Source organism: Lutra lutra, chromosome 3, assembly GCF_902655055.1.
Source record: "Lutra lutra chromosome 3, mLutLut1.2, whole genome shotgun sequence".
Classification (NCBI taxonomy): Eukaryota; Metazoa; Chordata; class Mammalia; order Carnivora; family Mustelidae; genus Lutra; species Lutra lutra.
Window position 1 is genome coordinate 186,043,777 of NC_062280.1, and position 14,085 is coordinate 186,057,861.

The 14,085-nt window shown below is 47.7% G+C and overlaps 1 protein-coding gene across 3 annotated transcripts in view; it reads right to left on the reverse strand.

Moving 5' to 3' along the window:
• Positions 1 to 14,085, reverse strand: part of ABCC4 (ATP binding cassette subfamily C member 4) — a 248,357-nt gene that overhangs the window by 150,211 nt on the left and 84,061 nt on the right. For all 3 annotated transcript variants that reach the window (XM_047720242.1, XM_047720241.1, XM_047720243.1), the window contains exons 9-11: positions 11,460 to 11,561; positions 6,403 to 6,492; positions 5,055 to 5,246 (exon numbers count right to left, since the gene is read on the reverse strand). In XM_047720242.1, the coding sequence (XP_047576198.1) occupies positions 5,055 to 5,246; positions 6,403 to 6,492; positions 11,460 to 11,561 (384 nt within the window). The remainder of the gene's footprint in view (positions 1 to 5,054; positions 5,247 to 6,402; positions 6,493 to 11,459; positions 11,562 to 14,085) is intronic.

Below are 14,085 nucleotides of genomic sequence, written 5' to 3' on the forward strand. Positions count from 1 at the left end.
GGACTTAGGTAATGAACTACGTTAGAGCACCCAGACAAGTATCAACTCAAATAAGGGACGGTCTAGACTCAAATGCCTTTTTTCTAACGTGTCGCATTTTATGGATGTGATTCTACCCAAAACTGGCTACTCTTAAAATTAAGAGCTAGTATCTCTTCCACGTGAGTCTAACATGTACAAAATGCTTGTGATGTCCCTAGAAATCGGGTGCTGTAGGATCATTACCACCTTTCATCCTAAGAAACACCTCACCGGGATGATCATCTCCATTCCCAGCGGAAGAAACTGAACCTCTGTAAGGTTCAATGAACCCAAATCGCACAGCTGGTAAGCAGAGAGACTGGGGTGCAACCCACAGCTGTCTGCCTCCGGGGCCTTGGCATTCAACCAGCTGGTCTCTAAATTATGCTCTACAACTCACTACACCATCACTTTGAGTAGGTCATCAGCCCAACTCGATGTTGCTGAATGTGATTGCTTCCTATCTTCCCATTTTATCTCAGAAATGTTTTCTGCTCAGTGACTGACGTTCTGGTATCATACACCTACTTATTAGTAATACACGCAACCTGGAAATGTTGCCCTTTTTTGTTTTATTTTCCTTCCAGGATTTGGGGGAGGCTGTAAGGAGAAATCCTTATGTTATATAGGAATTTAGAGAAAAGGGCTATAATAGCCACCATTTATCAAAACCCTGGCATGTCTGCATTTTACAGGTACTGCCCACAGTCTTGACGATAGTCCCGTACCTCCCCCACTGAATCAGAAAGGAAACAGACACCCCAAGTTAATGCCCAAGATATCCAAAGGCCGGAGCTTTTCCACTATGTATGCAGTCTCTGCACCTACAACATCATTCCGGAAAGCCCGTATCCTCTGCGGCCGTCTCGTGTCTAGGCACTGACACATGAATTCCAAGAGGTGAGCAAAGGATCCCCTAACTCAGCAGGTGGTGTTCGGGATTATTAAAGCCTTTACCAACCCTAAAGAGAGTCACAGAGGGCATTTCAGGACAGCGGCAAAACCTCTTGGAAATCTTCTGACCCAATGTCCGCATTTGCAGTAGGCAGCAAAGACGCAGGCAGGTAACGGGATGTGTCCACAGTGACAACACCGGGACAGGACTCCACGCTCAACGACATCCGCGCCCTGGGCCTCCTTTTCTGCCAAGGAGGGAAGGAGAACAAGAGGCCCAGACTCCACGTTCCCACGCCACGCAGCGGCTGAACACAAACCTGCCCTGTAGGACCCCCTTCCCACCAGTGTGTGTGCCCATCCACAGCGCCCCAGAACACAGCCCACACAGGGGTCCAGTTGTCCTGCGTGGTTTTGGCAAAAGCATCAGTCCCTGCAGAAAACCCTGAACAGCAGCCACCCATCCCAACATCCGCTTTTCTGCAGAGACGTTCAAATCCGGGAGAACAGAAAGGGCTGAGCTGTCACCAGAAATGCAAGGTCATGCAGAGAAACAGCCCAGCACTGGCCTAAGTGTTCTGAGCATCAAGAGCTGAACTTGATGAAGGTCAAGAGAAAATGCCTGAGCGCTGTTTATTGCATCCGCTACATCCCACCTCCTTCAATTACCCAGTTTGTTTTTTTTAACATTAAAAAAAAAAAAATCACAAGGACGCCTGGGTGGCTCCGTTAGTTGCGCATCTGTCTTTGGCTCAGGTCACGATCCCAGGGTCCTGGAATTGAGCCCCGTGCTGGGCTCACTGCTCAGTGGGGAGCCTGCTTCGCCCTCAGCCTCTGCTGCTCATGCTGTCTCTCTTTCCCTCTTGCTCTCAAATCAATAAAATCTTTAAAAAAAAAAAAACACATACATATAATCTATTCATTATTTTAAAAGTGACATCTATTCAGGCTACAAATAAATTTAATTCCCCTCTTTTCAGGAATGCCCCCCTAGCCTCTTAGGCAATCGAATATAATCTATCTTGTCATGTTAGGGGTCAATGTCAAACATATCATTTGCAACTGGCTCGGTGTTGGGAGGCAAAGGTTTAGCTTTCTGTTGTATGTGAAAATGCTCTTCATGATTTGGGGACACGTGTATCTGTCTGAATGTTACTGGCCATATAGACTGTCAGTACTTACCATTTACTCTTAGAAATTCTTCCTCCTGGGACGCCTGGGTGGCTCAGATGGTTAAGCGACTGCCTTTGGCTCAGGTCATGCTTCTCCCTCTGGCCCTCCCCCTCTCATACTCTCTCTCCTATAAATAAACTCTTTACAAAAAAAAAAAATCCTTCCTCCTGGACACACACAACCACCCACATTCAAAGGGCCATGAGGCAGACCAGGGTTCCCAGATGGCTTACGAACGGGAAAGGCAGAGGTGTAAGCATGAGAAGGAAAACCTCAGCTACTGGTACCCAATTAGGGTTGGACCCTTCCCAAGTGGACGACACACAGGTACGGGAACCACACGCTGGCCTCTTTGGCCACTCACTCTCGGCAGCCCCTGCGTTGACAAGACCCCGCTCGTGGTACAACACGCAAACTCCACAATGAGTTGATAATGTGGTCTGCCTCAGGACTTCTTCGCCTTTTTAGGATAGGTGTTGCTACTCTGTGTGAATGCCTGTTCAATGCTCAAACTGAAGGTCCTCAAAACAAGCTCTGGATTTTTTTTTTTTTTTTAGATTTTATTTATTTGAGAGAGAGACAGAGGGACCGAGAGAGAGCAAGTGCGCGTGCACGCGAGCACGAGCGGGGAAGACAGGGAGAAGCAGGCTCCCCACTGAGGAGGGAGCCCGACATGGGGCTTGATCCCAGGACCCTGAGATCATGACCTGAGCTGAAGGCAGATGCTTAATGGATTGTGCCACCCAGTTCTGGACTGGAACTGCCAAATCCCTCCCGTGTTTCTGCACGTGCAACACTGTCCTGGAGCAGGACTCCTGATGGCCTGCCATTGCCCACCTGCCTCGGTCTCTGGCATCGAGCTTCTCACCAGTGCCACGCTGGTCTCCACCTCCATTACCCAATGCTAAAAGCTCTTCCTTACATACGTGCTCAGCTGGGAGGCATCGTGGCCCCGTAGAAAAGCACAGAATCTAGGGCAGGCCAAAACCGAACCTGAGCTGCGAAGGTTTAGGTGATTTGTTTCATCTCTCCAAGCCTCAGTTTCAGCAACTACAAAATGAGGATGGTGCCATCAAAGGTTCCAGTAAAAGACCGAAAACTCATACACCTGTGTGTGCACGTGTGTGGGGGGGGGGACAGGCAGAAAAATGATGGGTACACGGACTCGGAAAACATGGGGATTATTACTACTGTTTTACATTTGCTCTCCCTCTTCCTTCGCGGCATTTGCCATTTTGACAAAAACCCAGCCCATCGCTGCTAAGCTGATGTCGTTCCTGAAGACACACCATCTCTCATTAACAATGACCCAGGGGAAGGAAACAGAAGCCCATTAAACAAGCAATTATGTTTTGTCCACATCATAAAATGCTACTCATCTGATAAAATCTAGGATGTTCCAGCCACTGTTCAAGCAAAATTACTATCTCCTCACGAGGCTGGCTTAGAGCCTTCAATGCCCTCCCTTGAAAAGTCTGTCCCAGCCTTTTCCACCCAGCATAAAAGAACAGTCGGATGTCCAGACCACATTGAACAGACCCCGGGGTGAGCCCTTTAACGCTATTATCCACTGAATTTTATGACCCAAAGGGAGTCACACAGTATTTATCAGGATGTGGGGTTTTTTCCCTTTTTTTTTTTTTTTTTTTTGCTAAATTATATTCTCCTATCAGATAAGTTCGTTTTCCGCATTCATTCATCCATTTGACCGAAATCCCAAACACAATTAAACAATTTATCTTGTCATTTTCTGCAAAACAATGTCATTTCTGCAAACAATCTCTCCCCTTGTGAAAGGACGTAGTATTCCAAAGAAATTTTAAAGCATTTCCTTTTCTTTAAATAATAAATCACACGTGAAAAATCAAGCAGAGAGGAGACCTACGGACCGAAAGGGACCCAGGAGATGGATCAACCAAGTGCAAAACACAGACCTTACGTGGAGTCCGATTCAGACCAACAGCTGACATGATCCCCTCACAAGGTAATTAACAAAATGGAAACTTGACTAGAACACTGATGGTATTACGGAATTGGGGCCATTTTTTAAGGACGATAACATGGTTTCTTTTCAAAGGAGTTCTCACCATTTAGAGAACAAAGGAACTAAGTGCAGATGAACTAGGTGAGGTCTAGGTTCTGCATCAGAATTTGGGGTGTTGGTGGGGCTGGCAAGAGAGCAGGGGCGCCAGGGAGGACAGACACCCCCCACCCCCAGCAGAGCATGGCTAAAGCTGGGGGATGGGTACACAACGGGTTGTTACACGACTCTTCCTTTGCAAATTTTTTTTAACTGTCCCTTTAAAAAGTTGAAAGTGAGTAAAACTCGGGCACCTACGTGGCTCCGTTGGTTAAGAGGCTGGCTCTTGATTTCGGCTCAGGACGTGATCTCAGGGTCACAGGATCAAGCCTCACGTCAGGCTCCACGCTCAACGTGGGGTCTGCTTGAGATTCTCCCTCTTCCTCTACCCCTCCCCTCACTCACACTCTCTAAATAAATAAATAAAGTCTTTTTTTTTTAATAAAGGGAATAAAGGGGCGCCTGGGTGGCTCAGTGGGTTAAAGCCTCTGCCTTCCGCTCGGGTCACAATCGCAGGGTCCTGGGATCGAGCCCCACATTGGGCTCTCTGCTCAGCAGGGAGCCTGCTTCCCCCTCTCTCTCTGCCTGCTTCTCTGCCTACTTGTGATCTCTGTCTGTCAAATAAATAAAATCTTTTAAAAAAGGGGGCGGTAAAACTTGACACAACCAAAAAAAAAGCACCCAGTGAATGTCGTCATCACGTCAGGATTAAAACAGGAGTGTACATGTGCAGAGGAATATGGGCCATTTGCCCACAAGACCAGCTTTAAGCATTAAATGACGTCCCGAGATCTTCCAAACATAAAAAAGGAACTAAGCCTTGTTGTTTACACCAACACTATTATGATTTGACACTCCAGTGGCAGGTAACAGCAGAGTTCCTTACCTTTCTCAAAGCGCAGGCCTTAATCACTTTCTCGTATCGTTCCTTCTCATATTTCTTCCCAAATAAAATGTTACTCCTCACAGTTCCCGAAAACACCCAGGGCTGCTGAGAAACGTAGGCGATCCTTCCATGCACGTTGACCAGCCCCCGGCTCCGGGGCAGCTCACCGAGGACGGTGCTCAACAGCGACGACTGAAACAGACGGCAAACGAGTCCCTGTCGGCAGTGGCACCCGGCACAGAGCTGGCCACCGCCATCCGCCAGCCCCCGGCCCTGGGCCTTTGAGACCCCTCAGAGGTCCTTCCCTTTCAATACAATACGGGACAGCCCTGGAAGGTACAATCAAAAATTTCAAAACCCACAAAAGTGAGTATCAGCCTGCTCTGCCCAGTGGCATCTCCCCCAGATGAAAGGGGCTACTCGAGGACTGAGAATGTTGGCCATTCTAAGAGAAGGCTGGCATGCTCTACACTGCGTAAGTCCGATATGGGCTTTGTAAGCAAGGAGGGGGCCCTGCACCCAGGCCTCCTTTACTTGAAAAGACACTTATTCCTGGAAGGCTATGTGTAAACCCTCTATCCCACGCAGCAGAAACTCTGAAGTGAGTCAGGCTGGCAGAGAGAAAATCCATCTGAAATAATTGCCCCGTCATTCATATATTCTACACTTAACTTCCCCTATTTTTGTTTCCGATGTATGAGGCTAAGTGCGGCATGCACACTTCCTTTAAGTCTTTCACAACACGCGGACGTGGTATGTCTGTGCCTACTACTATCAGAATGCTCCCAACGCTGAACTGAAAAAATCCTTTGGCGCATCTGTCTTGCCCCAGGACCTGGTTGCTTCTAGAGGGCAAATGAGTCTGAGCCTTCTTACATGTGTATCTTTTGCTCCCAGCACAGCGCCATGCACACGGCCACACAATTACCACCTGTGCAGTGATGTGACGAAGGGGAGTCATCTAAGGAAATGTTCAAAGCTTTCCAGAAGGGCCTTTACAACCTCCAGGTTTCCTACAGGTCCTGCTCTGACAAAAGTAAGTCCCATTTTCTTGGCTGTTCTATCTCAAATAGCAGTCACATCAAGAATCTGCTTCACTGAGATATCCAACCTCCAGACAAGCATTTCTAGACTGTGTGACTTGATGCACCAGGAAAAACACAACACACATTGAGCAGCTTGATTTGTCTGTGTAACCTTCTTGCAAAGCTAACGCTCCATGGAACCCCTTTTGAGAAACACATTCTAGATAGACCCAATTCAAAACTGTGTGACACAAGGCCCAACCTCAAGAATTTAATATGGGATGTGGTGTGGCAGTGAGCTGACACAAGGCATTATGACTTACCTTTCCTGCTCCCACAGGTCCAATCACCGCTAACAATTCCCCCGGTCTCACAGTAAAGGAAAGGTCTTGTAGGGTTGGCGTTTCTGATGTCTATGGAATGAAGTTTAAAAAAAGATGCTCATTTCAATAAAGTAACACAAATCACCTCAAGAAGAAAATAAAATCATAGCCACTGATATGTGAACATAACCCACATTTCTATCCTTCCTATCTGAAGATCCTGTGTCCCAGGAGTCCTTTTCACTCAACTCTTTCTCTGGGGTTTAGCTGTCTTTTGAAGACCTGTTCTCTTATCAGATTTGGGTATGAACCCAGTTCTCGACATCACAGAATTTAAATGGTAGGTATGACAAGGCACCCTCTCGACATGAAAATTTCTTAGTACATGGTAACATGAAAAGAAAGTAACTAACAGAACATTCAGTAGAGGAGGGGGTTTTTGGTCACAATTTTCATATTTTATTTAAATTCAATTTCGTTTACATACAGTGTATTATTAGTGTCAAAGGAAGAGATCAGTGATTCACCAGCTGAATGCAACACCCAGTGCTCGTCTCATCACATGCCCTCCTTAATGCCCATCACCCAGTTGCCCCATCCCCCACCCACATTCCCTCCAGCAGCCCTCAGTTTCCTATAGTTAAGAGTGTCTTATGCTTTGCTTCCCTGTTTGTATCTTTTATCTTTTTTTCTTCCCTTCCCCTATGTTCATCTGTTTTGTTACTTAAATTCCACAAATGAGTGAAATCACATAATTGTCTTTCTCTGACTTATTTTGCTTAGCATAATACCCTCTCTAGCTCCATCTACCTTGTTGCAAATGGCAAGGTTTCAGTCTTTTTGATGGTTAATAATATTCCATTGTGTGCGTGTGTTGTGTGTATATGTGTGTATATATAGCTCACATCTTCTTTATCCATTCGTCTGTCGATGGACATCTGGGCTCTTTCCATAGTTTGGCTACTGTGGACATTGCTGCTATAAACATCGGGGTGCACGTGTCCCTTCGAAGCACTGTGTTTGTATCCTTTAGATAAACACCTACTAGTGCAATTGCTGGGTCATAAGACAGCTCTATTTTTTAACTTCTTGAGGAACCCCCACTACTTTCCAAAGTGGCTACACCAGCTTGCATTCCCGAAGGCAGTGTGAGAAGGTTCCCCTTTCCCCCCATCCTCACCAACATCTGTTGTTTCCTGAATTGTTAATGTGAGCCATTCTGACCAGTGTGAGGTGGTATCTCATGGTGGTTTTGATGTGTATTTAGTATGGGCGGTTTTCAAATTTTTATATTATGACCCTTGGTTTTAATCTTCTATTCCATTAGCCCCCACAAGGTGGCAGCATAAGTACATGGCAAGCAGGGGGCCCTTCGCCGGTAAGTAATTTGAAAGCTCCAATAATCTCAGTAATGCTCACAGAAGCCAAGAAGGCACTTTATATTATAAGGTCACTCTGGGCAAAAAGACTCCTGTCAGTGGTGGCCAAGGTTGTAATCACAGCTCAAATTTAACACCAACAAAACAACGCCTAAATGAGAATGGGATTGTGGGCCACAGTGATAAAGTCCGAGTTTTCTAAATGTAGCATGTCTTTATTACCTGTCCTAAACAGGGACAGCAAAGTACTTCTCCTGTTAAGGACATGAGGAGGTGTGCACGACAGCACAGAACCCAACACAAGGAAAAAGGATAAAGCAAAAATCATGCTGATCAGAAGTTGTATTCCTGAACATTCTATACATTCTAAGATAAAGGGGTGTCTGTGTGGCTTAGTCAGTGAAGCGTCTGCTTTCAGCTCACGTCACGATGTCAGGGTCCTGGGATCGAGCCCCACATCGGCCTCCCTGCTCAGCAGGGCATCTGCTTCTCCCTCTCTCTCAAATAAATAAAAATCTTTTTTTAAAAAAATCTAAGTTAAAGAGACATTGGGTTAAGAAAAGTCGAAGTGCCGTGTTAAAAAAAAAAAAAGTTCAGTTTTACAGTTCTGCAATTCAATCTGTTCTTTAAGGGGTCAAATTAAATTCACTTCCATAGAGAACTTCCAAATATTAGAAAATCACTTGCTGAGTGAAGGGTGTATTGAATAAGGGAGCTTAGCAGAGCATGGTAAAAACTGAAATGAGGAGGTTTCCTTTTCAAGCAATACTTGGAATTATCTATCTTTGAAGCAAAAGGTCAAGGTTACGAAGAAGGACAGTTCTAATTGAGACTAAAGACCTCAGTAGTAGTCGCCAACTATGAGAATGTTTGTCCAAACCCAGGAGAAGATCGATAGGAACTGCTTAAGGTGAAATTTAAAAAGGAGCTACTATTTGGGGATAATTCTGACTGTGGGCTTTGCTCACCCTGTTATGATCCCCACCTACCTTCCCATGAGATCCTTCTGTGGGATGAGATCCCATGAGATCCTGACTAGGCACAGCCCTATGGCTGGAGATCTAGTGCGAGATCCCAAGCCCTTTCGGAAGACCGCTAGTAAAGGGCTAGTGTTCTGCAGACACAGGTGAGGAAACGGCCTCCCTTATCACAGGAAACTGACTGAGATCTGATCCAAGGCAACACCACCTCCGGCATTCTAGAAAAGGATTCTTCAAAAACAAAGGGCAGAAGCTGCTCCTCAGACAATCCTGGCAAGTACAACAACCCAGGACGGGGGTAGGAAGAATCCAACCCACGGATAAGCGAAAGCAGTGGAGATTGGGCAGCGGAGCTAACCTTCCCACAGACACGTGCAGACCAGGACGTTCCAGGCCTGACCTCCAGGACCCCTCCCCACTTCCTGGGTGGCTACATGCAATTACGAAAATGCCCGAGAGACTAAAAGCACAGCAGAAGTGAAAGGTCTGGAACATTTTCAAAATGAAAAAAACTTCTCCGGAAAGAACTGAACGGATTACAAAATGGGTACGGATTAAAACAGCGATAATTACACTCCATCGCCAAAGGAAAACCAGCCTCAGAGTCTATAAGAATTCTAAAACTATTAAGAAGCTGGATGTCCATACGTAGAAACATTTGTTTTAAGCTTCTCCACTCCTTTCCTCATGTCTCATAACTAACTAGTTCCTATTTTGCTACATTTGACTCCAGTTCCGACTACAAACCAGCAGTCACATGCCCACGCCAGCTTCCTGCTCCCTGGACCCCAGAATTTCTTGCCCGGCTGGACAGGATTCGCTTCCCTGGGGAGCTTCAGGATCGGGCACTGCTCGAGCGTGACCAGCAGGGGGCAGCATCTGACAGTTGAGGGGCACTCTGTCACCACTACGCGATGCCCTCTCACGGTGCCAGTCACCTGCTGGGCCCTGGGGAGGCAGCCGTGAGCCACACAGATGAATCACCCCTGCCCCGTGGCAGCTTGGAGGTTCCCACCGGACCATGCACTTCAAAGCTGACAGACTAAAACCAAGTGCATTCGTCTCATGAACGAACCCCGGTGGGTGAGACTTTGCCCAGTTACCCACCCGGCTGTCTGGCACAGCTGCTCAGAACGTCCATGCCCTTCTGCTGCCCAGCCCAGCGAGCGCAACCTTTGGCCTCAGCTTCCCTCCCAAACCCCCAAGGTCTGTGCCCCTCCCCGACCCAGGGCTCCCACCTCTGTGGCCTAATCATACAGGCCCTCATCACTCCCAGCATGAGGCACGATCCTTGCATGGATGCGGCCAAGACACCAGAATGGGGTGTCCACTGCTATAATACAAGCCGCAGAAAAAAAGTCGAGAACACGTTCGTAAGTACTAGAGAAGAGAACAGAACTGCTCATTTAACAGCTTCAGGGTTTGGCACGGAAGCAGTTTGGTGATGGGTCACCTCCCATGGAAGGTGGTCACGACCTCAGTGTTTTCTAACTCAGGGGCATTCGCAGACGGGAACTTCAGCGGTGCTTTCTAGAAGGGCTCACAATGTATCACGAGGAGAACTCTCCGGCAGGAGGGAATCTGCCGCACCAACGAAAAAACGGTCCAGTGAGGTAATACCTGGTGTGAGCGTCCACGTGCGACAGTGCGTGACGTGGCTCTCTGCATTTGGAGACACAGGAGGCTGGCACCCACAGCCCCCCACCTGCTGCGTCCCCTCTGCAGGGCCCACAGAGCAGGCCCTCCCACCACAGTCCCCACTCCTGCTGGCTGCCAGGCTCCTGAGCTCTGCTTCAGATGGGTGACCCTCTGGCAGAGGCCACCTCCTCCTGGCATCCCTCCCGCCTTTGCTCATCTCTGGGTTGCATCACACACCACCCTTTGCCCTCTTTGTTCCTTTGTTCTTTCTCTGCTTAGGTGATGAACTCCCTTTCTCATGGTGTGAGCTCTGTTTTCCTGACTAACCCAGACTCTGATGGGAGAATGCACATAGAAGACCACAAAAGCAGGCCAGGAAAGCGGTTCAGCTGTGGACAAGGGAGGCCTCACTGGGCCTGTAAGGCTGAGAAGATGAGCACAGTCTCTCCTGTTTTTCTCATTTGCCTAAATGTCATAAAAAGCCAAGTGTCAGAAAACCCTCACGACCTCACCTATTCTATCTGTCAGCTTGCCCCAGAGCAAAACCCTTAAGCTGGGAATCATTGCATTGCCTAGTCCCACCTGCTGCCTCCTCCCTGACCTTGGATGCCACCAAAGCAGCTGGAAAACTTCCAGAAGCTGAGCACAGGGGAGGCATTACCCTACCCCCCAGCAACGACGTCAACGTAAAAAACATACATTGATTCCCCCAAGTCTCTCCTCCATAAGAACATGTATCTTAGTTAATCTACGTGTACTGTGTCATTCTTCTGTTCAATCCTGTACATTCGAACATCGCCAACTTACGTACTCATTCCGAAAAAATGTGGTAATACGTGGAAAGTTCTCTTAAAGATAGGGAACAACACATCAAATGCCTTTAACTGATTTTATACTTTATCAGTGCAAACCTTATTCCTGATTTTGAGCATTTTTATAACACACTTTCAAGCAAATGCGGCCGATCACATTTTATACGGTGGGAGAAAAGTCTCAAAATTCACATCCATGTGACCAGTCGTCCTACAGCAGCTGTGATCTCATGAGGGGTGATACGTACCTTATCCCAAAGGGCAGTGACGTCCTGCACGTGCACTATGGTTTTACCATCTGATGGCCGCTGAGGGGTGCGCTGTGAGATCTCGTCAAGCAACAGAAAGTTCTGCAGAAGAAGGAAAAAGGCGGGCTGAGCTGCGGGAACGAGACACACACGAGAGTAAGTGCTTCCCTGGGAATCTGCTGTGGAGCATTCTACACAGGCCGTCTACCCCTTCACCAACTGTATCTGAAGGCTTGACAGCAATCACGACACAGTATACATCAGGTAATTGTATAATAGAACGCATATACAGAAATAAAGAGTTCACAAAGTTATCTTCATAACCCTCCCAACAAGGGTCCTGAACTTTCCCTGAAAAGAAAATACAGCTCCAAACAGTGAACACATTTAGGACCTGGACATTTTTGTTTTACTTCTGTGTTACCAACAATAAACAGGGGAGTTGGTAGAAAATGATTCCATAAATATTGACCTAATCCCACCATGTGCCAAGCACCACGCCAGAGGCTGGGAACACAAAGATGAAGGCCAGCATCGCACCCCACCCCTCCCCAACCACCTTCAGGAATCGAGTTGGCCCCAAAGGACAGGCTGGGAACACAGGACCAGTGGCAGAGACTCTGGATGAAAAACAGGGCTCTGCCCATTTATTTGCAGTGACCTTTCCCTGGGCACTTAGGCTCATGTTCTCCCTGTACGTGTCCAATCAGTGTATCATTTGTCATTAACTATCCTTTGTCATCATTCTTTTTTATTTTTATTTTTTTAATTTGAGACAGAGAGCATGTATGGATGTGCAGGGAGGGAGGAGGAAGAGGAAGAAGTAGACTCCCCATTGAGCAGGGAGCCTGATTTGGGGCTCAATCCCAGGACCCCAAGATCACGACCTGAGCTGAAGGCAGATGCTTAACCAACTGAGCCACCCAGGTGCCCTGCCCCCATCATCATTCTTTTTTAAAAAAGAGAGAGAGAAAGAGAGAAAAACTCCTAACAAGTTTCTACCTCTTATTAAAAAAAAAATATTTTATAAGCATTTCTCATTATCCCTCAACTCTTCTCCTTAGTAAATACCCTGGACAGCAGAAACAGCCACATCTTCCACTCCCTTCCCTTTTCCCCACAAGTTAGCAGCTCAAGGCTGCAATCCGACTGAATTAAATGAAGCCCTGGGCGGGGGGGGGGGGGGGGGGGGGGGGGGGGGGGGCGGGGCGGGCCTAGGTGGCTCAGTGGGTTAAGCCTCTGCCTTCAGCTCAGGGTCCTGGGATCGAGCCCCGCATCGGGCTCTCTGCTCAGCAGGGAGCCTGCTTCCTCCTCTCTCTCTGCCTGCCTCTCTGCCTACTTGTGATCTCTGTCAAATAAAATCTTTTAAAAAAAGAAAGAAAGAAATGGGGGTCATTGCAGATGTGACTAAGGTGCGGTCGTGGCAGAGCAGAGCTTTAGAGGGAGTTCTAAATCCAGCGCGACTGGTGTCCTTAAGAAGATGACAAAGAGGGGCACCCGGTGGGCTCAGTCAGTAAAGTGTGCAGCTCTTGATCTCGGGGCTGTGAAGGTGAGCCCCATGTTGGGTACAGAGATTACTTAAAAATAAAATCTTAAAGGGGGCGCCTGCATGGCTCAGTGGGTTAAAGCCTCTCTCTGCGGCTTGGCTCATGATCTCAGGGTCCTGGGATCGAGCCCCACATCAGGCTCTCATCTCAGCAGGGAGTCTGCTTCCCCTTTTCTCTCTGCCCACCTCTCTGCCTACTTGTGATCACTCTATGTCAAATAAATAAATTTTTAAAAATAAATAAATAAAATGAAATCTTAAAGAAGAAGAAGATGCAGAGACACACAGGCAGAAAGCATCAGCTGTCTGATGAAGACCGAGATCAGAGTGACGGGACAGCAAACGGAGGAACGTCAAGGTCTGCCCACAACCACTGGAAGCCGGAGAACGCGAGGAAGGCTTCTCCCTTGTAGGTTTCAGAGGGATGGTAACCCTGAGGACAGCTGGATTTCAGGCTTCTGGCCTCCGGAACCGTGAAACCACAAATTTCTGTTGCTCTGATCCACCCAGTTTCAAGAAACTTTGTCCCAAGAGACCTAGGAAACTGACACACAACCGTAGAAAGATCTGTGCAAAAGAGAAAAATCACGTACCCTGTGTACACAGCTTACACAAGAGTACTCTAGGACCCACGGGGCAAACCTAACCCTAACCTACGTGGGAAGCAGCTGAGGTAAGCCCGTGAAATCATTTTAGGGAAATAGCACATAAGTCACCTGCTCCTCCAAAAATCATCAACATGCTTGAAGTCATTAAAATCTTGTTTACCAGTCACAAAGCTACACATCGGGTACCACATTCTACTTGGCGAGAACCAGTAAAGCTGACCATGCCAAGTCTCTTCGGTGCAGGAAAACACACTCCCTCACATTTCTCGAAGAGCCAGCCAGCATGAGGCAGGGTGTGCTTGCTCATTCCCCACTTGTCCGGGGTCCGGGCTCGCTGGGAACCTGGCTACCTGCCCCACGCCTGTGCTGAGCAGGGCAGCGGAACAGACGGATGATGGATGAGGGCTCCCCCTTGCAGGCTTTAAAACCAGCCTGACCCAAACTCTCTCTCCCCACCGCCTCTCCCTTCGTC